Source organism: Diorhabda carinulata, chromosome 7, assembly GCF_026250575.1.
Source record: "Diorhabda carinulata isolate Delta chromosome 7, icDioCari1.1, whole genome shotgun sequence".
Taxonomy (NCBI): domain Eukaryota; kingdom Metazoa; phylum Arthropoda; class Insecta; order Coleoptera; family Chrysomelidae; genus Diorhabda; species Diorhabda carinulata.
Genome location: NC_079466.1, coordinates 21,365,258 through 21,393,163, shown reverse-complemented (window position 1 = coordinate 21,393,163; position 27,906 = coordinate 21,365,258). Strand labels below are relative to the sequence as shown.

Here is a 27,906-nt window from a genome sequence, read left to right as displayed (position 1 = left end):
ATTATAAAATGTTGAACAAATTGAATACTAAATAAATACCTGCTTCGCAGCTCTTCGCGTTTACAATGCCCCAGATAAAAATCCACCACCTTTTTACACAGAACTAAAAATTCAAACAATAAAAACAGATCACCTGCACGCACTTATCGAAAACGAATATTTGATTACGTTAAAAACAAACGGCACAACGAAAAGAACATGTCTGTTCAGTCTTTAATGGGCTCTCAGGTCGGTGGTTTACGAACGTAAACGGAATGAATCGGATTCCTCCTGCATGACAAGTGCAACTGAGAGACTGCCGACTGGTCTGCTTTGCTGGAAATGCTAGCTGGTGGAAGAAATGTCGCGATTAACGTGCCATTGCCGGTGATCGTTTGCAAGGTTGCCGATGTGAAGACAAAAAAGTATCATATAAAAAAGTGGCCTTGCACCCCAACAATTCCTTCAATCAGGTTGAATGGAACGAATGACAGGGACAAACGGTTACCCGGTTAAACATCTTATAGATATAAAGGTAGGCGGATATTATTTAAGTTGTCAATTGTTATATAATTATCTTAGTATACAGAATTGGTAATTCTTATTGATTAAATTGAAATTGAAAAAAAATTTGTAAAAACGAGTTTTTATTTATATTTATTGTGAAGAATAGATTAAACGTTCGCCATAAACTTCAATGCCGTCTTTGTACACTTGAATAACTTTATTTATCTAACAAATAAGAATGATGTTATTGACGTTTCGTCCTATTTTGGTCTTTATCAATATATGACTTAAATTTATCAATAAAAATCTGTTTTAAATACAAAAAATACTTTTTGTAGCATCCATCAAATAAATTATTCATTGTTGCATTAACATTTATAAAATGGAACTATAAATTCTACTCAAATTATTCAGGTCTTTTTTATCTTTGACAGCTTTGAAGAATTTTTGCATTTCTATAACTGAACATAAATTTTTTTGGTATTTCAAAGTGTGTTAATGCAGTTTTATTTTATCGTATTGATGACCTATTAATCTATTTTCTAAATACTGAGATGTCTGTCCCATATAAACAGCGTAACAATGTACTCTGTAATGATGGTTTTTTATTATTAGTTCGATAAGTAGACTGTATTTAACTGAGTTTTATCATTTCAAACGCTTCGTTGACTATGGATATTTGTTTCGTTTTTATTAGATATTAAAGAGCATTGATTGATGTTAACTAGACGTTCAAAGAATTCTCACTGATCGCATCGACTAGAGAAATTGAGAGAGAAAGAAAGAAAGTGATTCGTTGGGTATATTTTGATTGGGATGCGGAAATTTTTTATAGAGAGGAAGGTTCATTGGAATTGGCCCTGATATAGGAGCTGCTCCTTTGCAGGGTTGGGATTGTGGTGAAAGATTTGTGTTTGCGCTAATCCAATCTAAAAAAAGAAAATTAAAAACGGACCACTTGGCTCAAAGAAGACGAAAAGGAAGCTCCAGCTCAATAAAACAGTTCTTTGCAGTTTGAGGATATATTTTGTGATTTTTTGTTTGTTTTTCTATTTTTTTTTTGTTTATTTCTAATTGGGGGGCTGGCAGATACAGCTGCGGCTGCATTATTCCCTATCTTCGGCCATTTGACTGACGAACCGGTTTATCAGGTTACAGGAAAACCGCAGAAAACCTGCAACAGTCGCATCAGCTCTAATACCGAGCTTTTTATATATCAATAGTGAGAGGGGAGGGACAACAAATCGCCGTTCGGCATACAATATTCCGTATATAAAATACAAGATAAACCCGTCTTCAAAAGAGAACAACTTCCAAGAAAATCAAGTAAAATCTACAAGTAACGATAAAGTGAAATCTACAAGAAATAATATAGAGGAGAGTGCCCAAAACCGGACCCCTGTTTTGTTTTTGAATTAAAAAAAATAGAAAATATTAACAAATTATGTTTTAAAATCATCTAATATTTACCTTGCAATGTTAAACATTTAACTTTTATTCTAAAAAAATCTAATTCAAAATTAGTACAAATAAAATTGTCAATCGGTAAAGAACACATTTGATACACGTACATCATAGAAAGTCATTGGAAATCTTCGCTGTTACCACCGTAGCTATTCCATCAGTACCCGGGAGTAGATTGCCGATTCGTTCAAGTAACCATTTGAGTGGGGGTTGATTATCTTCCTTTGTGGTAAGCTCCTTGATATTTCCGATTTTGCCAAATATTTCCAATCCAAAATTTACGTGAAATTTGAGGTTCATTTTTTCCACAACTTTGTAAAGATAAGATTAATACGTTATTTCTGTACGAGGATTATCCATTATCTATTATGCAGCAGATTTTTTAGCTCGAGGAAAACGCAATTGCGTTCCAAGCCGACGTATTCGTCATAGAAAAACAGGAATTTGAATCTGATTAGATAGCAGAGCTGCTATATGTGCCATAATGGCCGAACTGGTGTGCTCTAGGCTTGTGCTGGCTGGAAACACCTAACATGAAACAACTGTTATTTGAATTCATAATCCACGTCTATTATAGCTTAAGTTTCTGCCATTTTTAGCGTGATGCTATTGCGACAGATATAAATGAGTATTTTTTCAGGAAAACATCCGATATATATGGTAATCTGGCAACAGCCGCTTAACTTGCCGGAGGTACAAGATCAAGAGGCGAGGTCGGCGGTGACGATAGTGGGAACGGCAACGAGCTGCGGCGGCGACAAAACAGACCGGCGCCGAATTCAACGCAAGCGTAACATCGCGAAATTTATACCATAGTTGATGACGATGCAACAAAGACGAAGAATGGGTGCGGGAGACTAGGATTGCAAATAATTTGAAAGGTAACTATTGCTACCACAGACAGATATCTGTCGATGTATTTGAATACTTGTCAAAAGGTCTCAATAGCTCGCTAAGTATTGACGTCATACATTTCTGTAATGAAATAAACAGCTAGAGGTATTTAGAGACATAAAATGGGAATCTAATACTTTTAGCTTTTATTATTACCAATGAGAAATTTCTTTGTCTTCCAAAAGAATATTTTTCTTCCGAGGCAGTTAGGGAAAGTTGGGAAAATCACACCATTTTTTGCGCAGATGGGATATCAAAAACAAATGGATAAATAAAGGTTCACGAAGCTAGTATGTACTAAATAATTAAAACAAGCGATACAACAGATTGTGTTAATACTTGGAAGGCTGACATCAAAATTAACAAATTTTGCAGATATAACCTAACATATAAATCGTCGTTGAGCAGTGAAAGAAGAGCAGAAGAGGATGTTGAATCCTGAAATTACCATTGTACCCGTAGTTGTGGATCGAGACGATTATACTACTAATGAATCTGAAGATAACATAGATTAAAATAATATGAAATAACAATGAAAAACGGAGTGAAACAGGGATGTGTTTTTTCACCCCCGTTGCACAATCTTTATCCAGAGAATATATTTCTGTTTTATATGCAGGGGTTTAATTTAGGTGGCGAAGTTATAAACGCAGTTGATACTATTATCAATATGCTCTACAGGCACCTGTAGGCCTAGGGCAATATTATAAAGTTTTATATATTGTATATCAAAGTCCTCTATTTGCCTTTTTTTCAGGTCTTACCATTATACAGTCATATCACCTCTTCCTTGGTCGTCCCTTTCTATTTTTCCCTATTGGTCTTCTTTGCAGTACCAATTTTGGCATCCGTTCTCTATGTAGTCTCTCAACATGTCCCAACCATCTCACTCTTTGTCCCTTAATAAACGAGCTTATTATTCTTCTCTTTTTCCAGTGCCTGCTTCATTCTAATGAAGGATGACAATCATCCTTTGGAATTCCTCTCGATCTTCAGTCATGCGTATTAGATTTACGGCATCACGTACATGGAACCAATCTCGAAGGTTTTTCAACCATGAAAATCTTTTTCTACCCAGGCCGCGTCTGCCATCTATCTACCCTTCCATGATCAGCTGTAACAAGGTATATTTTTGATTCCTAAAAATGTGACCAAAGTAGGAAGCTTTCCTTCCCTTTACAACGGTTAATAGTTCTCGTTCTCTGTTCATTCGTTTTAGCACCTCGTCGTTGGTCACCCGATTCGTCCATGGTATTTTGAGGATCCGTCTAAAGAGCTACATTTCAAAAGGTTCCACCTTACGCATGGTGGAGACCTTCAAAGTCCAGCTCTCAACACAAAGTAGGGTAGTCAAAACATAGCATTGTGTTATTTTCTCAGGTTAAGGTCATTACTTGTGAGAAGCGACTTTAATTTAAAAAACGTGCTCGTGGCTATCTCTATTCTTGTCTTAATTTCCTCATCCGGGTTCCACTCGTCATTCAGCCAGCTTATTGTACCTTCTCCAAAAAGTTCCTCCACTTCTTTATTAGTTCTTCTCCTCCAGCTCTCTTCTGTGTATACTCCTCCGTAGATTCCTCTTAGTATCTGCCTCTCCCATCTTTCCAACATGGTTTCATCTGCTTTTTTTAATATCCATGTCTCACATGTATATGTTGCGGTGGGTCTTACTACCGTTTTATATATTCTTATTTTTGTTTTTCTTCACAGGTATTTTGATTTCCTAAGTGATCTAATATTTACGAATTTTTGTATTCCTTCAGTTATTCTGTTTTTCACTTCTAATTCTTCTACTCCCTTGTCTTCTATTACTACTCCTAGATACACAACGTTGGAAACTCTTTCGAAATTGTACTCTATGTGTCTGGTTGTCCTAAAGGACAAGTAATCTTTTGTTTCTCTCTGTGTATCTCCGATGATAATATATTTTGTCTTCTATTGATTTATTTCTAGTCCAAAATTTTTGGCTTCCTCTTCCAATTTTATTACTGGTTTCTTTAAGTGCTTCTTGGATTTTGCTATCAACGCTACGTCATCTGCGAAAGCTAGACATTGGCATTCGTTATTGAAGATTGTCCCATCGCTTTTTAATTTAGAATTTTGGATAATTGGAGAGAGGGTCCACCTTGTCGGAGTCCTCTATTGACATGAAATTCTTCAGATTTATACCCTTTCCATATCACTTCATTTTTATGATATATGATTTTTATGATGATACTACCAACATTTTATAAAACATGGAAGACTTCCAAATGCTGCTGGACAGTACAGACGGCTGATCGAATATGGGGTATTAATATGAAGATCAAGAAAACGAAATGGATGACAATAGGTAGATTAAACGTAGAACCAATTTCGATTACAATCAACGGACACAACATTGAAATAGCTGGATGAACAATGCAGTTTTTGTACGGATGTGGGAAATTGAAGCTGGCATAATGAATAAAATAGAAGTTCAAGATTAAGGATACTGCATATACCAGTAATGAAAAAAGAAAGGTCAGTTATTTCAGACATATAATGCGAGGTACCAAATATCACATCCCTCACCTGATCATTTGGGGAAAGGGGAAAGGTTGAGGAAGGAAGATGGATAGTCGCAAAAAGCTATCGTGTGTGAAGTGTGAAGTATTAGAAATTGGATTGAACTGAAAGTAGAACAACTATTCCGAGTAGTGATAGATACCAATTCAAGCAAAAGGATATAGGTAGGCACGGCACCTGAAGAAGAAGAAGAGGAAGTTGTTCTAACAACCCCGTGATGAAACTCTGGCCTTAACAAAAGCTATCATGGAAAAATCCAGGTAATACGGCGAAGAATGGGTCGAGTGATGGTTTGAAATGAAACTAGGCGGTCCGTGTGGCCAGGCAATTGGTGGACCAAAAGACTTATAGTGTGGAGACCGAGAGAAGATGTCCTTAGAACTAGAGTACACCCACAGAAACCAAAACGACAACACACGCTTGAAGACAGGCACTTCACCTGAAGAAGACGAAGAAGAGGATGTTGTTTTAACAGCCCCGTGATGAAACTCTGACCTTAACAAAAGGTATCATGAAAAAATCCGGGTAATACGGCGAAGAATGGATCCAGTGATGGTTTGAAATGAAACTAGGCGGGTCGTGTGGCCAGGCAATTGGTGGACCAAAAGACTTATAGTGTGGAGACCGAGAGAAGATGTCCTTAGAACTAGAGTACACCCACAGAAACCGAAACGACAACACACGCTTGAAGACAGGCACTTCACCTGAAGAAGACGAAGAAGAGGATGTTGTTTTAACAGCCCCGTGATGAAACTCTGACCTTAACAAAAGGTATCATGAAAAAATCCGGGTAATACGGCGAAGAATGGATCCAGTGATGGTTTGAAATGAAACTAGGCGGTCCGTGTGGCCAGGCAATTGGTGGACCAAAAGACTTATAGTGTGGAGACCGAGAGAAGATGTCCTTAGAACTAGAGTACACCCACAGAAACCGAAACGACAACACACGCTTGAAGACAGGCACTTCACCTGAAGAAGACGAAGAAGAGGATGTTGTTTTAACAGCCCCGTGATGAAACTCTGACCTTAACAAAAGGTATCATGAAAAAATCCGGGTAATACGGCGAAGAATGGATCCAGTGATGGTTTGAAATGAAACTAGGCGGTCCGTGTGGCCAGGCAATTGGTGGACCAAAAGACTTATAGTGTGGAGACCGAGAGAAGATGTCCTTAGAACTAGAGTACACCCACAGAAACCGAAACGACAACACACGCTTGAAGACAGGCACTTCACCTGAAGAAGACGAAGAAGAGGATGTTGTTTTAACAGCCCCGTGATGAAACTCTGACCTTAACAAAAGGTATCATGAAAAAATCCGGGTAATACGGCGAAGAATGGATCCAGTGATGGTTTGAAATGAAACTAGGCGGTCCGTGTGGCCAGGCAATTGGTGGACCAAAAGACTTATAGTGTGGAGACCGAGAGAAGATGTCCTTAGAACTAGAGTACACCCACAGAAACCGAAACGACAACACACGCTTGAAGACAGGCACTTCACCTGAAGAAGACGAAGAAGAAGATGTTGTTTTAACAGCCCCGTGATGAAACTCTGACCTTAACAAAAGGTATCATGAAAAAATCCGGGTAATACGGCGAAGAATGGATCCAGTGATGATTTGAAATGAAACTAGGCGGTCCGTGTGGCCAGGCAATTGGTGGACCAAAAGACTTATAGTGTGGAGACCGAGAGAAGATGTCCTTAGAACTAGAGTACACCCACAGAAACCGAAACGACAACACACGCTTGAAGACAGGCACTTCACCTGAAGAAGACGAAGAAGAGGATGTTGTTTTAACAGCCCCGTGATGAAACTCTGACCTTAACAAAAGGTATCATGAAAAAATCCGGGTAATACGGCGAAGAATGGATCCAGTGATGGTTTGAAATGAAACTAGGCGGTCCGTGTGGCCAGGCAATTGGTGGACCAAAAGACTTATAGTGTGGAGACCGAGAGAAGATGTCCTTAGAAGTAGAGTACACCCACAGAAACGCTGGTCTGATGATACCAAGGGAATAGTTTTCCGGTTATATGACAGTTGCTGAAGACCGTGCACGTGAACGCGACTGACTGTTGGATGGTGATGATGATTTATGGGGGTTATTCCATGTGATGGACTTAAAAAATCGATTTTTTTTTCATAAATTGCTTTCTTAACATGTCTAGAATACGGTAGTAAAGTGATTTTTGAAAATTCGAAGTCGTTTTAAAGATACAGCAGGTAGAAGAAAGCGCTGAGTTGGCAGTAAATATATATATAAATTTTTCTAAAAAATTTTTTGTTCTCAAATTTAGACATTCAAAATGGCGGCCGTCCCTGAATCAATGCGAAACTTAAATAAAGAAAATTGTGTTGATAAAACTGAGCAAAAACAAGAAAAATATGTGAAGTTTAGCGTAATTGATCCATTCTCTCGGAATAAATTTAAAAACAACTTCAAATATTCCTGGAAAAGGAAGCGCATCAGCATTCAAGGACATTTAGTAATGACAAAAGCGTGGGATAAAAATACACCGAAAGGAATACAAATACAATGTTTCTTAATTACTTTCATAGAACTTTCCTGAAGAGGCATAATGCTTGAATATTTATTTAAAAAGTAATTGGAAATGATATCCTCAAATTCGTAGAGTATAATGTGACCTTTTTTTTTATCAAAACCTCACAGAGAAGAGTAAAACTGTTTGTTAATAAATTATAGTTTAAAAAAAACTACAAAAACGCTTTTATAGTAAAGAAATGAAAAGCATAAAATGATTCTTCTCATAGATTCAAATAACAATTCATGTCATTAAATATAAAAAATATTTAAGTGAAAATATGCACAAGGGCATAGAATTCTTCACAATCTAATAAAGTGCCTATCGAAACCTATATAAAAGTCGATGAGTGGAATTTTATGAAATTTTATAAAATTGATTCAATTTTAATATAAGGTATATTTGGTTTCCATTTATATTTTAATATGATGGCACTATTGATTTAAAACTTAAATCTACTAAATCTCACTACTATTAATTCCCTCAATTTCTTATTTCTTAGACCTTATGATATGTTTATGTTTTTAAATTTTCTTGATTTTAGGTCTCTTCTGTTTCAAAATTAGTTTTTTTTACATCATTTTTAAAAGATAAATAAAAAGAGTCTTTATCAAATTGTCAGTATTTTGATAAAGACTTCAAGAAAAGTCGAAACGTCAATTTTTATCTATCTTTTAAAAATTATCAAAAAAAAACTAATTTTGAAACATAAGAGACTTAAAATCAAGAACATTTAGATGTATTAATATATTAATTTCTATATCACATTATAAGTGACTGTTTGAGCGGCAATACCTTCAAATGGCATATTCTAGAATGTTAGGAGATTTCTTACAACCACAGTTAACATCATTTTGACTCAGTAGCCACTTCTAACATTCGAGTTTTTGAAGAAATTAATTTTTTATCAATCTCCCACTCCATTCGAAGAATTCGTGGAAATTCCAATCCACGAAGATAAAAAGCCAAAACGAGTACGATCAATAGGAAAATGGAGAGCAATGAAAACGACTGGGACAGATGGAAATTACTAAAGAAGAAACAAATAGAATAGAACAGATTCCTGTTTCGTTATATTTTAGAAAAGTATAAATGCAATTGTTTATATATTAGAGCATAAGTTCCTTTTTATTCAAATCTATTCTACCTACGCATTTTTTTCTTTAGTTTTCCAACAATGTTTTCGGTTATTTTATTTTTTTTTGCAGTTCTATAGCTTCCAGGTTGGAGTTTCAACCACACTCAAACAAACAACTGGGAATTCAGTTGAGGGCTGCAACCATCACGGGTTTCCATAAATTAGTCGCAGTCATCTTCAATATATAGAAATCTTAATTGTTTTTAATTTATAAAAAAGGCCATTCCTTGTTATATTTTCATTGTTTTTTTTTAATCTTTCTTTATATAGTATTGTGTAACCATACATATTTTTTAGTCACGTAAGAAATTGAATTATTTTACATTAAGACATCACTCGCGAGGCTGGTCTAGTACAGTGAACGGTCTCATTTTCATTACTTATGTAAATGGTTTTCTTATCTTATCTTATTATGTGGAAGTATTTAACACTTCTATTAATTATTATCATTTTTTTATAACTTACTATTGGTAATATTTAATGTATGGTAATGGGAGTACGTTCCTATTATAAATATTTTTATAAGATCTATATAATTTTGTTATCAATAGATTAACATTAACATAACCTCAAATTTCTTGTTGCTAATCATCATAATCTTGTTGTTTTGGCTTGTTATCTTCAAAGACTCGAGTTTTATCGAATTCTTCGAATGGAATTGGAGGTCGATAACAAATTAATTACTGAGTTACAATACGTGAACAAAGGAATGTTCAAAATGGGATGCGGCCACTTATATGATATTTTAAAAATATATTTTCCCATTTTATACTTAACTAAAACCTTGTTTTAATACAAAGTCTTTTCCTTGTTTCATGGTTAATTCGATACTGCAAAAATCTACGTTCTGATAGGCTGAAAATTACAAGAAAAAAATAATATAATAATAATTCAAATAGAACTGAACTTCAGCGGCAACTTTATTAAGATCGAATAGTGAACGATAAATAAACTTGTTTTGACATCAATTCCGAGTTTAAATTTGGTCATTGAACATAATTTACACAGTCTCTATATCCCGGTCGCATTCTGCACCGAGATGAGTCGGGAGAGATCTAATATAAAAGGAGCAAAGCTGTTTATTTGAGCTCGACTAATATTGACTTTTGGGGTGTATTTGATTTCTGGCGTTTAACCAGAAATGTTTTACATTTATTTTGTTGAGGTCGGCATGGTAATGAACAAAGAGGATTCTTAACAATCCCTAATAATTGGTGACTTTCTTGATTTTTCAAGAAAACTCAAAAATCTACTCACAATTTCAATGATTTTTCACAAACACACACATGAATTTGATCATAGTACAAAGTTTCTCAAATATTTGGCGACAATTGAAAATAATGTCGATTTTTATATCGTAACTGAGATAAGATATTATTGGAAACAAAATTTTGAAGCGGCCGTGGAAGCTAGGAAAAGATGTTAAATTGAAAGAGAAGACACAGTTAATGAGCTATCAGCACAGCGTTGGATTAATGTTTTAATAATGGAGATTTGACGCTTGAAGATTTTTCCTGCTTAGTGTCACACGAATTAACTGAGATTCAAGCGAAACTTCGAACAGAGGTTTGTGAACAGTTTCTTGACCTACCAAAAGATAATCGTTTTATTAGAGGAATTGTTACTTGCAATGAAAAATGGTTAGTGGATAGATAAAGGTCAATTACCAAAACCCGTCGTGTGGAAAGACTTGTGAAATTATGAAGATGCAGTGTACATTAAAAACCTAGATGATCGAGCTTAAAATAGTTTTCAAGAATTTTATCAATTTTATAGTAGTTTGTGTGAGTTACTGGATTTTTCTCAAATATTTGGTGGCCTTCTGGATCTTTTTGGAAGATTCAAGCATTTCCTTAATAACGAACTCATCTCCGCCCTGGAGCTGGTCCTGCTTGGATATAGTGGAATTCTGAAATTCGGTCTTTGATGAAGTACCCGGAATTCGTTTGATCTTTGTTTTTATATAAGTTTTTATAGGTTTCTTTTGAATAATTTCTAGGAAAGTCTAATTATTTATTTGTTTCGATTCTTTACGTTCGAAGTTTGGAGGATTCTATTTGTGGTATATCAATACGTTTATGTAGGGCAGTTTAGTTAAGTTTATAATAAATAGTCGTAGTGAATAGAAGGAATTATAAAGTAATCGAAGAGTTTGAATGAATTTTTTAACTTAGTTAAGTGACAGTAATAAGTGAATTATTATAAGTTAAATACGATAGTTTTTGGAAATTCTAATTGTTCCAAGGAAATTTGATCCAAAAAATCAAGAAGTTTCCATCATTTTTTGAATAATTTTCAAAAGTTCAACTAAGTACATGGTAGTTTCTGAAAATTTCTAATAGTTTCTAAAATAATTTTGAAATTTGGTGGATTTTTTTTCACAATTTAACGTTTTGAAAATTTCGAGCATTTTTTCAAATATTTGGTGGATATTTCTAGAAAATTCAAACAGTTTTTTAATGGTTTTTGGAAATTTCTAATAGTTTTGCATATATTTTAAGAGTTTTCCTAAATTTAACCAAGTACAATTACAATTTAGTTTCTGGAAAATAGTTTTCCAAATATTTGGTGACGTTCTGAATCTATCTGGAAATTATTAATAGATTTTCTAATATTTGATGGAGTTCCTAATCATTTTAATAAATTCCAGCATTTCCTGATATTTTCTGAAAATTTCTACGAATATTTGGTGACGTTCTGGAATATTTGAACACTCCTTCAATAGTTTTTGGAAATTTCTATAGTGTTGCATATATTTACTGACGTTCTGGATCTATCTGGAAATTATTAATAGTTTTACAAATATTTGAAAGCGTTCATAATCTTTGGTGACGTCCTGGATATTTCTGGAATATTCAAGCAGTTCTTTAATAGTTTTTGGAACTTTCTAATAGTTTTGCATATATTTGGTGACAATCTCTCATTTTTTAAAGAGTTTTCCAAATTTTAACCAAACTCAATTCAGTTACTGGAAATTTCTAGTAGTTTACCAAATATCTGGTGACGTTCAGGATCTATCTGGAATAATCAAGCAGTTATTTAACGATTTTTGAGAATTTTTAATAGTTTTGCATGTATTTTCTATTATTTCTATATTTCGCTAATATTTTCTGAATATTCCGAATATTTCTGCGAATATTTGGTGACGTCCTGGATATTTCTGGAATATTCAAGCAGTTCTTTAATAGTTTTTGGAACTTTCTAATAGTTCTGCATATATTTGGTGACAATCTTTCATTTTTTAAAGAGTTTTCCAAAGTTTAACCAAATTCAATTCAGTTTCTGGAACTTTCTAGTAGTTTTCCAAATATCTGGTGACGTTCTGAATCTATCTGGAAATTATTAATAGATTTTCTAATATTTGATGGAGTTCCTAATCATTTTAATAAATTCCAGCATTTCCTGATATTTTCTGAAAATTTCTACGAATATTTGGTGACGTTCTGGAATATTTGAACACTCCTTCAATAGTTTTTGGAAATTTCTATAGTGTTGCATATATTTACTGACGTTCTGGATCTATCTGGAAATTATTAATAGTTTTACAAATATTTGAAAGCGTTCATAATCTTTGGTGACGTCCTGGATATTTCTGGAATATTCAAGCAGTTCTTTAATAGTTTTTGGAACTTTCTAATAGTTTTGCATATATTTGGTGACAATCTCTCATTTTTTAAAGAGTTTTCCAAAGTTTAACCAAATTCAATTCAGTTTCTGGAAATTTCTAGTAGTTTTCCAAATATCTGGTGACGTTCAGGATCTATCTGGAATAATCAAGCAGTTATTTAACGATTTTTGAGAATTTTTAATAGTTTTGCATGTATTTTCTATTATTTCTATATTTCGCTAATATTTTCTGAATATTCCGAATATTTCTGCGAATATTTGGTGACGTCCTGGATATTTCTGGAATATTCAAGCAGTTCTTTAATAGTTTTTGGAACTTTCTAATAGTTTTGCGTATATTTGGTGACAATCTCTCATTTTTTAAAGAGTTTTCCAAAGTTTAACCAAATTCAATTCAGTTTCTGGAAATTTCTAGTAGTTTTCCAAATATCTGGTGACGTTCAGGATCTATCTGGAATAATCAAGCAGTTATTTAACGATTTTTGAGAATTTTTAATAGTTTTGCATGTATTTTCTATTATTTCTATATTTCGCTAATATTTTCTGAATATTCCGAATATTTCTGCGAATATTTGGTGACGTCCTGGATATTTCTGGAATATTCAAGCAGTTCTTTAATAGTTTTTGGAACTTTCTAATAGTTTTGCATATATTTGGTGACAATCTCTCATTTTTTAAAGAGTTTTCCAAAGTTTAACCAAATTCAATTCAGTTTCTGGAAATTTCTAGTAGTTTTCCAAATATCTGGTGACGTTCAGGATCTATCTGGAATAATCAAGCAGTTATTTAACGATTTTTGAGAATTTTTAATAGTTTTGCATGTATTTTCTATTATTTCTATATTTCGCTAATATTTTCTGAATATTCCGAATATTTCTGCGAATATTTGGTGACGTCCTGGATATTTCTGGAATATTCAAGCAGATCTTTAATAGTTTTTGGAACTTTCTAATAGTTTTGCGTATATTTGGTGACAATCTCTCATTTTTTAAAGAGTTTTCCAAATTTTAACCGAACTCATTTCAGTTACTGGAAATTTCTAGTAGTTTACCAAATATCTGGTGACGTTCAGGATCTATCTGGAATAATCAAGCAGTTATTTAACGATTTTTGAGAATTTTTAATAGTTTTGCATGTATTTTCTATTATTTCCATATTTCGCTAATATTTTCTGAATATTCCGAATATGTCTGCGAATATTTGGTGACGTCCTGGATATTTCTGGAATATTCAAGCAGTTCTTTAATAGTTTTTGGAACTTTCTAATAGTTTTGCGTATATTTGGTGACAATCTCTCATTTTTTAAAGAGTTTTCCAAATTTTAACTAAACTCAATTCAGTTTCTGGAAATTTCTAGTAGTTTTCCAAATATCTGGTGACGTTCAGGATCTATCTGGAATAATCAAGCAGTTATTTAACGATTTTTGAGAATTTTTAATAGTTTTGCATGTATTTTCTATTATTTCTATATTTCGCTAATATTTTCTGAATATTCCGAATATTTCTGCGAATATTTGGTGACGTCCTGGATATTTCTGGAATATTCAAGCAGTTCTTTAATAGTTTTTGGAACTTTCTAATAGTTTTGCGTATATTTGGTGACAATCTCTCATTTTTTAAAGAGTTTTCCAAATTTTAACCGAACTCATTTCAGTTACTGGAAATTTCTAGTAGTTTACCAAATATCTGGTGACGTTCAGGATCTATCTGGAATAATCAAGCAGTTATTTAACGATTTTTGAGAATTTTTAATAGTTTTGCATGTATTTTCTATTATTTCCATATTTCGCTAATATTTTCTGAATATTCCGAATATTTCTGCGAATATTTGGTGACGTCCTGGATATTTCTGGAATATTCAAGCAGTTCTTTAATAGTTTTTGGAACTTTCTAATAGTTTTGCGTATATTTGGTGACAATCTCTCATTTTTTAAAGAGTTTTCCAAATTTTAACCGAACTCATTTCAGTTACTGGAAATTTCTAGTAGTTTACCAAATATCTGGTGACGTTCAGGATCTATCTGGAATAATCAAGCAGTTATTTAACGATTTTTGAGAATTTTTAATAGTTTTGCATGTATTTTCTATTATTTCCATATTTCGCTAATATTTTCTGAATATTCCGAATATTTCTGCGAATATTTGGTGACGTCCTGGATATTTCTGGAATATTCAAGCAGTTCTTTAATAGTTTTTGGAACTTTCTAATAGTTTTGCGTATATTTGGTGACAATCTCTCATTTTTTAAAGAGTTTTCCAAATTTTAACCGAACTCATTTCAGTTACTGGAAATTTCTAGTAGTTTACCAAATATCTGGTGACGTTCAGGATCTATCTGGAATAATCAAGCAGTTATTTAACGATTTTTGAGAATTTTTAATAGTTTTGCATGTATTTTCTATTATTTCCATATTTCGCTAATATTTTCTGAATATTCCGAATATTTCTGCGAATATTTGGTGACGTCCTGGATATTTCTGGAATATTCAAGCAGTTCTTTAATAGTTTTTGGAACTTTCTAATAGTTTTGCGTATATTTGGTGACAATCTCTCATTTTTTAAAGAGTTTTCCAAATTTTAACCGAACTCATTTCAGTTACTGGAAATTTCTAGTAGTTTACCAAATATCTGGTGACGTTCAGGATCTATCTGGAATAATCAAGCAGTTATTTAACGATTTTTGAGAATTTTTAATAGTTTTGCATGTATTTTCTATTATTTCCATATTTCGCTAATATTTTCTGAATATTCCGAATATTTCTGCGAATATTTGGTGACGTCCTGGATATTTCTGGAATATTCAAGCAGTTCTTTAATAGTTTTTGGAACTTTCTAATAGTTTTGCGTATATTTGGTGACAATCTCTCATTTTTTAAAGAGTTTTCCAAATTTTAACTAAACTCAATTCAGTTTCTGGAAATTTCTAGTAGTTTTCCAAATATCTGGTGACGTTCAGGATCTATCTGGAATAATCAAGCAGTTATTCAACGATTTTAGAGAATTTCTAATAGTTTTGCATGTATTTTCTATTATTTCCTTATTTCGCTAATATTTTCTGAATATTCCGAATATTTCTGCGAATATTTGGTGACGTTATGGATCTTTCTGGTGAATTCAACACTTTATTAAACAATTGTCTCAAAGTTTTGATGACATTCTGGATAAATATCAAGTTTCATAGCTAACGACAATATAACATTCCAAAATTTAGTTGTGGAGCGTTTGCTATGTGCTATAATAGGTTATTTGATATGAAAGAAACATGTAAATCACGTTCTAAAACAGGAAAAATGTAGTTATTAGATTTTTTAATGAAAATTATTAATTAATATACCCGTTAACATTGTCAATAATGTCAATTTCATATTATAGAAGCGGAATGAATTATTTTAATGAGTCACTACATCATTAAAATACTTTATTATAATGATATCTATTAAATTATTATTTATAATAATTCACACCCCTCCGCCACTGTAGATTGACTTTTTTTATGAACCGACAATGAGGCTTTCTAGTTTCATTTTTAGTTTTTCATAATTAAAAATGTATCATTCTTACCTTTTTTGTATTTATGTGTTTCATCACTTGAAGAGCTCGACTCTTGTCTTTTCTGGGTTTTTCTTCGTATTTTACATCTCTCGCGAGGTCGTTTATCATTCGACGATAACGACGGCGCGATTTTTCTACGACTTTCAATCACATTTTCGCGAGTTTCGCTTTTACTGTCAATTTCGCAACAATTGTTATTTTTATCAACGAAATAATTGGGATTCCGCACAAACAAATTTTTAAACAAAAAAACGTCGCTGTAGGAATGGAATAACCCTGACGACTCGTGGATCGGTTTTCTGCAAAAAATTTTTATATACAGCGTAATTATTATATTTGTATTTAACACCATTAAAATTGTGAGCATGAAGTTTTGAAACATTCCCAAAAGTTGACCCAACTAAGAAAACTATGTTTAAAAGAAATTCGCCTCTTAAGTAAAATTAATTATATTAAAAATTTACCACAACTTTAATTACATATTTAGTTTATCATTATAGAAACTTTGAGTTTTCATTTGAAATTTCCTTCCATTTATCCTTGATATCAAAAGTCTGTATAAAAAATATTAGTATGAAAGAAAACCACAACAAAAAGAAAATGTACCTTTCTTTTTCCGACGACTCCATGCTTTTGAACGTTTGTGGTCGATCGGAAGCAGCATATTTTCTATGTTTTCCTGGAAGTGAGGTCGTAGAATGGCTGGTTTGTCTGATATATTTTTTATCGGATGAACGTATCCTTGGCTCTCTCAAAATACCCGAATCCTTTTTGATCCCCAACGACGGAGATTGCTCGGTTAAAGATAAAAGGGCCGCTGGAAAAAAGTGTAAATTTGAAAATATCGAAGTGATACGATTCTTTCAAGAAATCATTTACCATAACGGAAAAAATAGGACAATCAAAATATCATAAAACATTTAGACTGAATTATAGTGCAGAATGTCATACTTTATAGAAAAACAATCAGTAATTGAGGAAATTAGAAAAAGGCAAATGATTACATTTAAGGACCTGAAGGAGACTCAGGATGAAGCTATAATAAAAAACGAAATAATCCGAATAATAGTGAATATCAATAAGCGACATAAGGACATTGCAAGGAGGCAGAGGATAAAGTTTAAGGATGAGAAGAGAATTCAGGATGACAAATGGCTTCAGAAGCTGTGTGAGTATGTGTGGATGCCATTGAGTCCCCCAGAAACAATTACTTGTAATCAAACATAGATGAAGGACCAAACGGTCCAAAAAGAAGTAATGATTTAGTTTAAGGACTTGAAGAGAATTCAGGATGACGAAGAGGCTTAGAAATACTAAAGCGGATGCCTCTGAGTCCATCAGAAATAGTTACTGGTGATCAAACCTAAATGAAAGAACGAAACAGTCCAAAAAAAAATAAATGATTCAGTTTAAATACGCGAAGAGAATTCAGGATGACGTAAAGGCTTAGAAATACTAATGTGGGTGCTCCTGAGTCCCACAGAAATAGTTACTGGTGATCAAACCTAAATGAAAGAACCAAACGGTCCAAAAAGAAGTAATTGATTCAGTTTAAGAACGCGAAGAGAGTTCAGGAATAGTTACTAGCGATCAAATCTAGATGAAGAAACAAAACGGTTCAAAAAGAAGTAATTGATTTAGTTTAAGGACTTGAAGAGAATTCAGGATGACGAAGAGGCTTAGAAATACTAATGTGGATGCCCCTGAGTCCCTCAGAAATAGTTACTGGTGATCAAACCTAAATGAAGGAACTAAACGGTCCAAAAAGAAGTAATGATTTAGTTTAAAGACTTGAAGAGAATTCAGGATGACGAATAGGCTTAGAAATACTAAAGCGGATGCCACTGAGTCCATCAGAAATAGTTACTGGTGATCAAACCTAAATGAAAGAACGAAACAGTCCAAAAAAAAATAAATGATTCAGTTTAAATACGCGAAAAGAATTCAGGATGACGTAGAGGCTTAGAAATACTAATGTGGGTGCTCCTGAGTCCCTCAGAAATAGTTACTGGTGATCAAACCTAAATGAAGGAACCAAACGGTCCAAAAAGAAGTAATTGATTCAGTTTAAGAACGCGAAGAGAATTCAGGATGACGCAGTGGCTTAGAAATACTAATGTGGATGCTCCTGAGTCCCTTCAGAAATAGTTACTGGTGATCAAACCTAGATGAAGGAACCAAACGGTCCAAAGAAAGTTAATGATTCAGTTTAAGGACGCGGAGAGAGTTCAGGAATAGTTACTAGCGATCAAATCTAGATGAAGAAACAAAACGGTCCAAAAATAAATGCATATTAATAAGCCAGAAATAAATGATTCAGCTTAAAGACGTGAAAAGAATTCAGGATGACGAAAAGGCTTGGAAATTCTAATGTGGGTGCCACTGAATTTTCTCAAAAAAAGTAATTGGCCATCAAAGCTGGATGAAGAAATGGTTCAAAGAGAAATGAATATCAATAAGTTAGTTGGATTATAAAGAGAATGTACATAAAAGGATGACTACGAAATGTTAGAGTACATACCATCGAAACGTAGAAAAAATAATTGATTACGGAGACGACGAAGATGAAAGAAGAAGAAGTACATTTTATTAGTTAAAACCCGTTAGTAGATGACTTGGTGGATTTCAAAGTATTTGACACAGAAAATTGTTGACTGTTTGCTGTATCAATACTGTTGATAGAGAAGCGAAAACTGAAGATAGATACTTCAAACATAAAGGTAACCTAGCTCCTCGACAACAACTACCAAGGGACACGACTTAAGGGAATGCAGCACTTTGAATTAGTTATTGAAGAACTTAAAATGAAAGCAAAGACTTCTACTGATTATAATCTTTAGTTTTTACAATTGCTGTCGGATTTTACCACCAAATACTTACCAGGTTCATTAGAATCCTTAGTTTCCACTGCGGATTCCAACGGCCATGATCCAATATTACCATCTCTACGTCTTCTTCGGCGCCTTCTGCAATCTTGGAAACTCTCTTTAGGAATTATTAAGGTTCCTGCGCTACTCGTTCTTGTCGTATATTTTTGTTTGTGCAAGAGCTCCGACAACTATCAAAAAACAATTCGATTAATCATATTTATTATCTTTCTCTTCGAGCTCACCTCTATATTTTTTGTACTATCATCCACAGAAACTGCTTCTATAGTGTGTATTATTCCACTTCTATTAGATTTTTTATTTTTTTCTGATTTATTCTGTTCTTTCGATTGAATCTGCTCGTTTGGAATGTTTGGAGTGATAAAATTTCTGTACCCGTCTAATTCAGCTCTCTTTATACTCTCTTCACTATTGTATCTGTAATCAGAGCGAATATAGATTAGAATGAAGATTTAGAAATTGAGATTCAAACAATAAGATCATTCTGGTGGATAAATACTTAAGAAAATCGATCAAAGTTATATGAAGGGAAAAAATTGATGAAAGAAAGAATATTTAACATAAAATGAATTAAATATTTATTAATGACCCGGATGGATAATTATTACATAATGTTCTAAATGAACGTGTTGTGTCTAAATTTAACACTATAGTGAAAATTATAGGTCATAAGTGAATAGTGATTATAATCGTATTCCTTCAATCATATCTGCACCTCTGGCCCACAATATTGCAATCAAATTACTCACAATTGTAGAGCTATTGCTTAAAGAGTTGCGCCAATGAAAACGGCAGAATTTATGGAGAAAATGACATTTCTTTTAAAGGAATAAATATGAGAAATTGTAAAATTATGTCTACAGTAGGTAGGTCGGTAGGTAGACACTTCCTGATCCGTGTAACGTGTAACACAACGTCTCAGCTACAATCCGAAATAAACCTGAAGCGGCACTCCGAAATAAACCTGAAGCGGTAATCCGAAATAATCCTGAAGCGGCACTCCGAAATAATCCTGAAGTGGCACTCCGAAATAATCCTGAAGTGGCAATTCAAAATAATCCTGAAGTGGCAATTCAAAATATACCTGAAGCGGTAATCCAAAATATACCTGAAGCGGTAATCCGAAATAATCCTAAAGCGGTAATCCGAAATAATCCTGAAGCGGCAATCCGAAATAATCCTGAAGCGGCACTCCGAAATAATCCTGAAGCGGCACTCCGAAATAATCCTGAAGCGGCACTCCGAAATAATCCTGAAGCGGCACTCCGAAATAATCCTGAAGTGGCAATCCAAAATATACCTGAAGCGGTAATCCGAAATAATCCTAAAGCGGTAATCCGAAATAATCCTGAAGCGGTAATCCGAAATAAACCTGACTTAGTCATGTAATTAGGTCAAACAATTGAGAAAACGGGGGTTTGAGGAAGGGTCTTCATCTGCGATATCGGCATTCTGATGTGCCTTGCAAGTGTGGAACATTCGATTCCAAAAATACAAGGTGAAGTACAATCTTTGCTCTTAACCTCAGGACTAAAGGTAATGGTGTTGTTTTGAGTCTTTTTTAAAAAATTCAAACAATGTCTTAAAAATTGCATCACTATCTCAACAATTTAAGCAATTTCTTGATAGTCACGGAAAATTCTACTAGTTTTTCAACAACTTAGTGACGTTCTGGATCTTTCCGGAAACTATTTCTTGAAAAATTGGAAAATAATCTCAAAAGATTGATGACTCTTTGAATATTTTCCAAGCATTCAAACAACTTTTCAACAATTTCTGGAGTGTTTTAGTAGTGTTTGTAAAATTTGCTGACATTCTAGATTGTTTTGCGATATTTTTCGAAAATTTTTCGATATTTTTTGGAAATTACCTACTAGTAGTTCGGTATTAGTATTATTCTGTATTTTTTCAGAAAAGGCTAGTAGTTTCTCATAACTTTGGTGACAATTGAGATACGTTTTGTATCTGCCCAATAAATTCAATCAATTCTGGAAAAATTTAATGAAAAACTCTCAAAAGTTTGCCAAGCAATTTTCCAGCAGGTAGGATTTTCTCAAAAATCTGGAGGCATTCTGTACCTTCCTGGAAAATTATAAAAACTACTCAATTATTTCTGGAGAATTTTTTAAGTTTTTTTAAGCAGTTTCTTAAAAATTCAGGAAAAAACTCTCAAAAGGTCAATCACATTTTGGATAATCATCAAAAATCAACCAAAATCTTGATTTTCTAGAAAGTTTTGTGAAGTTCTGGATCTTTCTGGAAAATTAAAGCAATTTCGATGACGATTTTGGAATGGTGGTTAATGAAATCCATATTTTTTCATACATAGAATTTCTACCCTAATGAATGAATCTGGTGAGAAGGTCTATTTTCATAGCTAGATCTCAAGAATTCCAATAGCATTGATTCTTTTGTTAGATGATGTTTTTTTCTATGCAACCGCGGGACATATAACGAACGAAATGGTACAGAGAATAAGGTTTTAGTGTAACTTTGTAAAAAAGAATACTTAAAATGCCTACAAAATACTGTAGACTAGGGCAAAATGATCAAATCATACGAGTACATTCAATTAATAATTTTTTGATTATGCAAGTTAGTATAAACGAACAAAATAAAAACTCACCTTAGTTTCCTTCTGAATAGATCGTCGCTTCTTGATCTCCTGTGCCTAGTTTGTTCCCCAACTTCAACTGTCGTTTGACTCTTTTCTACATTTTTTGTCAAGGATATATTACCTGCAATAGATATACGAGTTTGTAGTTTAAAGTTAATATGGAATTTTTTTAATTTCTACTTCTCTATAATATAGGAATTCTGAGGGTATATAAGATTAGTAAAAATCAAATTTCATATTGTAAACCGCTTCACAAAACTACTTTTTTTGAAGGATAGATATTTCTTTGCTTATTCTACCACATAGAGTCCTGTTCCTAATCATTATCAGTTTTAAATCCTCTTCTACTTCTTGCAGATGTGAGGCTTCTTTGCTTTCACTTATCTCCTGGTATCCACTGCAGCCCTGAAGGAATCATTTCACGCTCTTCTTCATATACAGCCGAGCCATTATATTCTTTGTCTTTTTATTCTTTCCACTATATCTTCATCGTTCATTTTGGTCAGTATTTCATAGTTCATATCATCTGCATAAGCTGTTATTTGGTACCAGCTCTTTCTCAAATTTTGATCCCAAAGAAGTTTCCTTCAGAACAACAATCAATTCTGTCGAAGACCTTTGGAAGATTACAGCTACAAAGAATAAACTCTAGGCCCTATCTATATCTATAATGAGGATTTAAATTTTGCAATATTTCTTGTATATGAAGATATGAATAGATAAGCTACACCGGATGGTAACATGAACAAAGAGATACCCAATTGGTTAGGAAGGCCGTGGAAGATCGAAATCCAGAAAGATTATTAATAATATAAGTCTGAGGTTCACTGACAAAAGAGATCAGCGTAGTCCAGCGGGCTATAGAAAGATCAAAAAGAGGAAATTGGTAAGTGAAATAACGTACAAAAATAACATATTTTGAAAGATCCTAACGAATATTGGAACGATGACTAAGACAGAATGCTCAGAAACAAAATGGTCAAATCACCCGAAAAGCTCAAAAATATATGTACAGTTTCTATTTTGCACATTATTGGAAAATAATAAAGACGATAAGGTCTATGGATACATGGTAACAACGAGGGTTATTCAGAAAGTTATGTTTCCACTTAAAATTCAATTGACAAAACATTACTTAATAGTACAAGTCCTTGTTGAGGCATCCCTTTATATATACCTTCAAATCTGTCAAATGTCAAATCAAGTCCTGTAAGTTTCTGGGAGTTAACTTCTTGCCGTGATATTTCTCTTAATCACATTTCATATTATTTTCTGGATGTACGTTGTGGAATAGATTTCATTTAACTCTTCAATTATTTTGAATATTTCTTGACACAGGATTCATTATTATTCAAATTAGAAGCTATATTATGAAGCTTTTTCTTTGTCACTTTGACTTTCTAGCTTCAGCCATTTAGATACAAAATAGAGTGTAGAATTGTAGTGAAGTTGGTTTTTTTATACACGTCCCGGACCTGACCTGAGATTGGTTTTTCCTTTTGAAGAAATTCCGCACTAAAGTTTAACCTAAAATCACCATCATTCAATAATCCTGCCTTCGCTAATCATTCTCTCTGTCTCCAGTATATTTTTCTACAGCTATCGTTTTACATTCATCCGAAAACAATCTTTATTCAAGTTCAAGTGCCCGATCACGATAAGCATGACCAAGTTACGTTTGACGATGTGTGGGGGTTCATTGTCGACTATAAGCGGGTAGCTGTTGGACTTTATCTCTAGTCAAGCGTCGATTTTACAAAATTATGGATATAAAAAGCAGTCGCTCAAATCAGATCGTCCATTGAAGCTCCCAAACTCAAAGAGAAAAGTCTCCTTTTAATTGATCGACTTCAATGAAAGGTAAATATTGGTAGGGGTAAGTGTCAAATATCAAAAAATTAGCCGTCGTTCATCGTTAGAAAAAAAGTTATGGAGGGGTAGGTTAGGTTATGTTAGGTTAAAGTTTTATTTCACCCCCCACTTCGGAGGGGATTGGGGTTGCTGAGAGTTTTGTTTCGTCTATTTCAACAACTTGTCCAACTCCCCAACCTACGTGGATCCATCACTTCGCAGGCAAAACAAAAGAACAATCAAAGCAATGGACTGAACTGGGAGAACCCAAAAAGGCAAGGTATTGGCGTTGGTTTTTTGGGATGTTAGTGGGATAATTTTCATTGACTCTCTTGAAAAAGGAAAAACTATCGATGGCGAGTATTTTGCGAACGTATTTCAACGTTTGAGCGAAGAAAACAAGCATTTGGCTAAAAAGAAAGAGTTGTTTCATCTAGACAATGCACCAGCCCACACATCGGTTATCGCAATGGCCAAAATTAATGAATTAAAGTTTGAATTGCTACCTCATGCACCCTATTCGACAGATTTAGCCACCCCGGATTATTTTCTACTCCCAGACTTGAAAAAATGGCTCGGTGGCCAAAGATTTTCCAATAATGGAAATATTATAAAAAGGAGATTTCGAACTTATTGAACATGCCGAGAAAAGTGGAGATTATGTTGAAAAATAAATATATTTGTTTCTAATTTTTTTTTATTTTATTGGGTCAGGTACTTCTGGGACCATCCTCGTAAGGTATGGTACGTAAAAATTAAGGTTATGAGACATACCTTCAAATTATATCAAATTTTGTTTTTTACACATTGTGTCAATTTTTTGCACGCAATTTTATTTTTCACGAGTTTCAATGCACAAAACAAGTCTTTCTTACCTCGTTTTTCGTATAATAAGTCGCTTTTCGACTTTTCCAATCGATTCCTTGCAGTAACCTCGGCTTTTTTTCTTTTTTGTTCGTGTTCGTTTTCTTGGAAAATAGAATTCTCTACCGCATTGAAAGTTTTCTGGTCGTTTATATCGCTATTTTCTTTAAAACCCTCACTGTTAACCGAATTATTGCTTCTTTGCGTGAGCTGTTTCCTGTCTTGGGAATTTATGGAAACCTTCGAAGATGCTTTTTTCATAAGGGAAGTCGGTGGACCAAACGAGTCGCTTCTACGTTATATAAAAAAAAAGGGAAAAAGAAAACACTGTTTTAGATTGGAAATATTTTATGCAATGATTCAAATTAGAAGTTGGGTAATGGATTAGGGAACATTAATAATGTTTTTTTTTTATTTTTAAGACAAAAGTCGATAATTCACTATTGCACGCGTCAACTAGGATGAGATAAAATCGAGCATTTTCAAACGGGTTAATTAAATTGAATTATAAATAATTAACTTTGTATATTTATATTTGTTATTGAAAGAACAATGGTGAAAATATGCCGTAATATAAAGACATCATCTGAGTTGATAAATGAAGCTGAATATTTCATTATTTGCAGGCAATATATGATTAAAAGTTTCATGGATTATTGTTTAAAAGAATCTCAAGAATAGTTGTTACCAAAACTTAAAAAATTTTATGTTTTAGAGTCACTAATAACATTTAATATTTTTTTTATTATAAAAATTAAGTATTTTATCTATAAATATTTGTTAAATTAAGTTTATGATCGAGATCCGTTTAAGGTAATTTTTAAGGTATGTAATATTGTAATAGGGTCCTATAATTTCACGTATTGTTCCGAGTGATCGATTTGATTCTGCGATTAGGTGTTTTATAGTCAATTTGCAATTGCAATTGCTACATTTTGTTTCAGGTTTTGCATCAAATAAGTAGCTATGGGTCAGCCTAGACGGAGACGCCTTAGAAGAATTTCATCTCTGCGATTTTTCGGTAGTATTGACCATGATTTTAGTGAGTCAACGTTTAATATTGGAAAAGAGTATGTCCGGGACATTAAGAATAAAACTGTAGGATATATTATTTAATTCAATAGGATATTATTTATGATACAAGTACGTGAAGTGATACTTTTACACACGTGTGTCATACAATACTTTATTTTTCCTTAATTATATATTACATATCGTCGGCTTAAGTCTAACACCTCGCAACCCACAAATAGAAAATTTTACAGAAGAAGCTAAAAAGGATATAAAACTGATTCTGAAAAAGACATTAAGTAAATTCCATAGTTGAACCGAAAGAGTAGAAAATCATTTGTTTAAAACAGAATTATAAACATATATTTGTGACAAAATTTCACAAAATAATCTAATTATCTAACATATAAACTGATTTTAGTTACTCAAAGTAATATTTAGTAAAATTTGAACAATCATCACTGGTAAACACTGTTTTTTCACATTACCTTTGTGATGGTTTTTATTTGTTTTGATGTACACGCTTTCAAAAAAAAATTATTATTTTGTAACATCCAGTTTTTTGTGACAGCTTTTCTGATCTCATTTATATATGTGTTTTTGTTTAAATAACTTAAATTAGGTATGTATGGATTTGGGGTCTCGTATACACTGCAAACCAAAGCATCCATTGCGTCCCCCTTTCTTGCTACGATACTGCAGAGCCCTGAGTATACAGCTTATCCATCAATCCCACTCCTTTTAAAAAGTCTAGAATGTGGGATGGCTTTAATTACTAGTGATCTTCGTCTTTCATTTCATACGCATCCAGGTGTAGTGCTCTGGAATTCCTTAGTGTTTCACACTTCGAGAAAATGTGGACAGAAGTTTCGTCCTCTGTGCCACAAAATCTGCACGCCGCATTATCTGCTAAGTCTAGCGTCTTCAGGTGTTTGTTGAGCGCGCTAATAGAACTCCTGTTAGTATTACTAGATTGTTCTTACTCAGATTAATACATTCAGCAGATCTATTCTGGTTATTGTTTTCCAGAAAAGTGTTTGCTTGCCTCGGCCCCTGTAATATCCCAATAATTGGGATAACGATTGCATTTTAACTAAATTACGTTTGATACATCGTAAATATGCCGCGAAAATGTTCTAATAACCCGGACAGTTTTTGTTATGTTTACGGAGAATTAACTATCACATGTCAGGGTGGAAAATTTACGCTATTAATTGAAAAGATCTATTTAGACAAATAATTTATCAATATTATTTTTTACCTGGATCTTATCAAATTCCTTCTTCTCTTTGCAGATTTAGTGCTACCATTATCCTCATTCAATTTCAAATCTGAACCATATATACTGGTTGTTGTTGTACCGTTGTCTTTAGCTTCCACGAGCAAATTCCCTTTGTAATCATAAAGCTTTATAATGGGCATTGTGATATTAGGTGAAGATTTTGAAGTGGATAGCTCCCAATTCCAATGTTTAGGTTTTCGGAGCTGAAGTTTTATAATTTCAGGAATGTGACTCGCAGTCGCGGTGGCCATATCTAGAAAGGAAAAGAATAGAATTGAGTTTTAAATCTAAATATTTGTTGTAAGCCGACTGGGATTACCTCCAATACCTTAAACGCATTACTTTTTATGGCTTCAATGTATTCAAAACAAGTTCCTTGAAGAGATGTTTCGAATTTCGAAAAGAGATAATATGTCACAGCCAAATCTGGTGCATATTGTGCATAATCGATGACCGTCGTATCGTGCGGAGCATTATCCACGTTTTGTCTGCCTACACACCCATTTGTTTCTAAAGGAAATTGTAGTATTTCTAAAACAAGTGTTCTAAGGATCCTACATCATTACTTCAAGGAACGTGAACGCAGCATATTACTACTTCACAGAGATTGAACGCCCACCATATAGCCCTGAACTGGCTCTGTCAGCCTATTTTTTGTTCGCAAAACTGAAGACCGAGTTAAGAGGTAAAAGATTCATCAGCGACGATGAAATTCAACAGGCAGTGTAAGAACATTTTAACTCTAAAGATGCAAAGGGAGAATATATTGAAAAAGAATCAGAGTTTGTTTTATTTATGTCCTTTCTTCCTATATTAAGATGTGAACTCATGGACTGCATCATGTATATAATAATAGAAGTGCGAGTTATGAGATTCTCCAGAAATAATTGAGATATATCAAAGTAGTTGCTTCTTTGACATTCTTGTAAAAGAGAATTTTATAACTTGTGAATTTTCATTTTTTTTATTAATAATTTATATTTATGATTACTCAAATTGGTTCATTAGTTCTCTTGTACTAAAAACACCTTTTTTGTAATTAAAATATAAGTTTTCTCTTTAAAAACGAATTTCAATTTTTTAAATATTCATCTGGCGCAGTCAGTAAGATTCGCGAGGTCGTAAAAATACTATTACAGTTAAA

General features: G+C 33.4%; 1 protein-coding gene and 1 long non-coding RNA gene across 4 annotated transcripts in view; one reads left to right on the top strand and one right to left on the bottom strand.

Moving 5' to 3' along the window:
- LOC130896122 (uncharacterized) overlaps positions 1-27,906 on the bottom strand; it is a 104,443-nt gene that overhangs the window by 72,948 nt on the left and 3,589 nt on the right. For all 3 annotated transcript variants that reach the window (XM_057803920.1, XM_057803921.1, XM_057803922.1), the window contains exons 2-8: positions 26,742-27,015; positions 24,481-24,761; positions 21,764-21,875; positions 19,362-19,554; positions 19,130-19,307; positions 16,856-17,066; positions 16,259-16,548 (exon numbers count right to left, since the gene is read on the bottom strand). In XM_057803920.1, coding sequence (XP_057659903.1) covers positions 16,259-16,548; positions 16,856-17,066; positions 19,130-19,307; positions 19,362-19,554; positions 21,764-21,875; positions 24,481-24,761; positions 26,742-27,013 — 1,537 coding nt within the window. In that variant the 5' untranslated portion in view covers positions 27,014-27,015. The remainder of the gene's footprint in view (positions 1-16,258; positions 16,549-16,855; positions 17,067-19,129; positions 19,308-19,361; positions 19,555-21,763; positions 21,876-24,480; positions 24,762-26,741; positions 27,016-27,906) is intronic.
- LOC130896123 (uncharacterized) lies at positions 45-26,857 on the top strand. The gene is made up of 4 exons (XR_009059528.1): positions 45-514; positions 2,591-2,831; positions 25,414-25,490; positions 26,776-26,857. It is a non-coding gene; the product is annotated as an uncharacterized LOC130896123 (long non-coding RNA).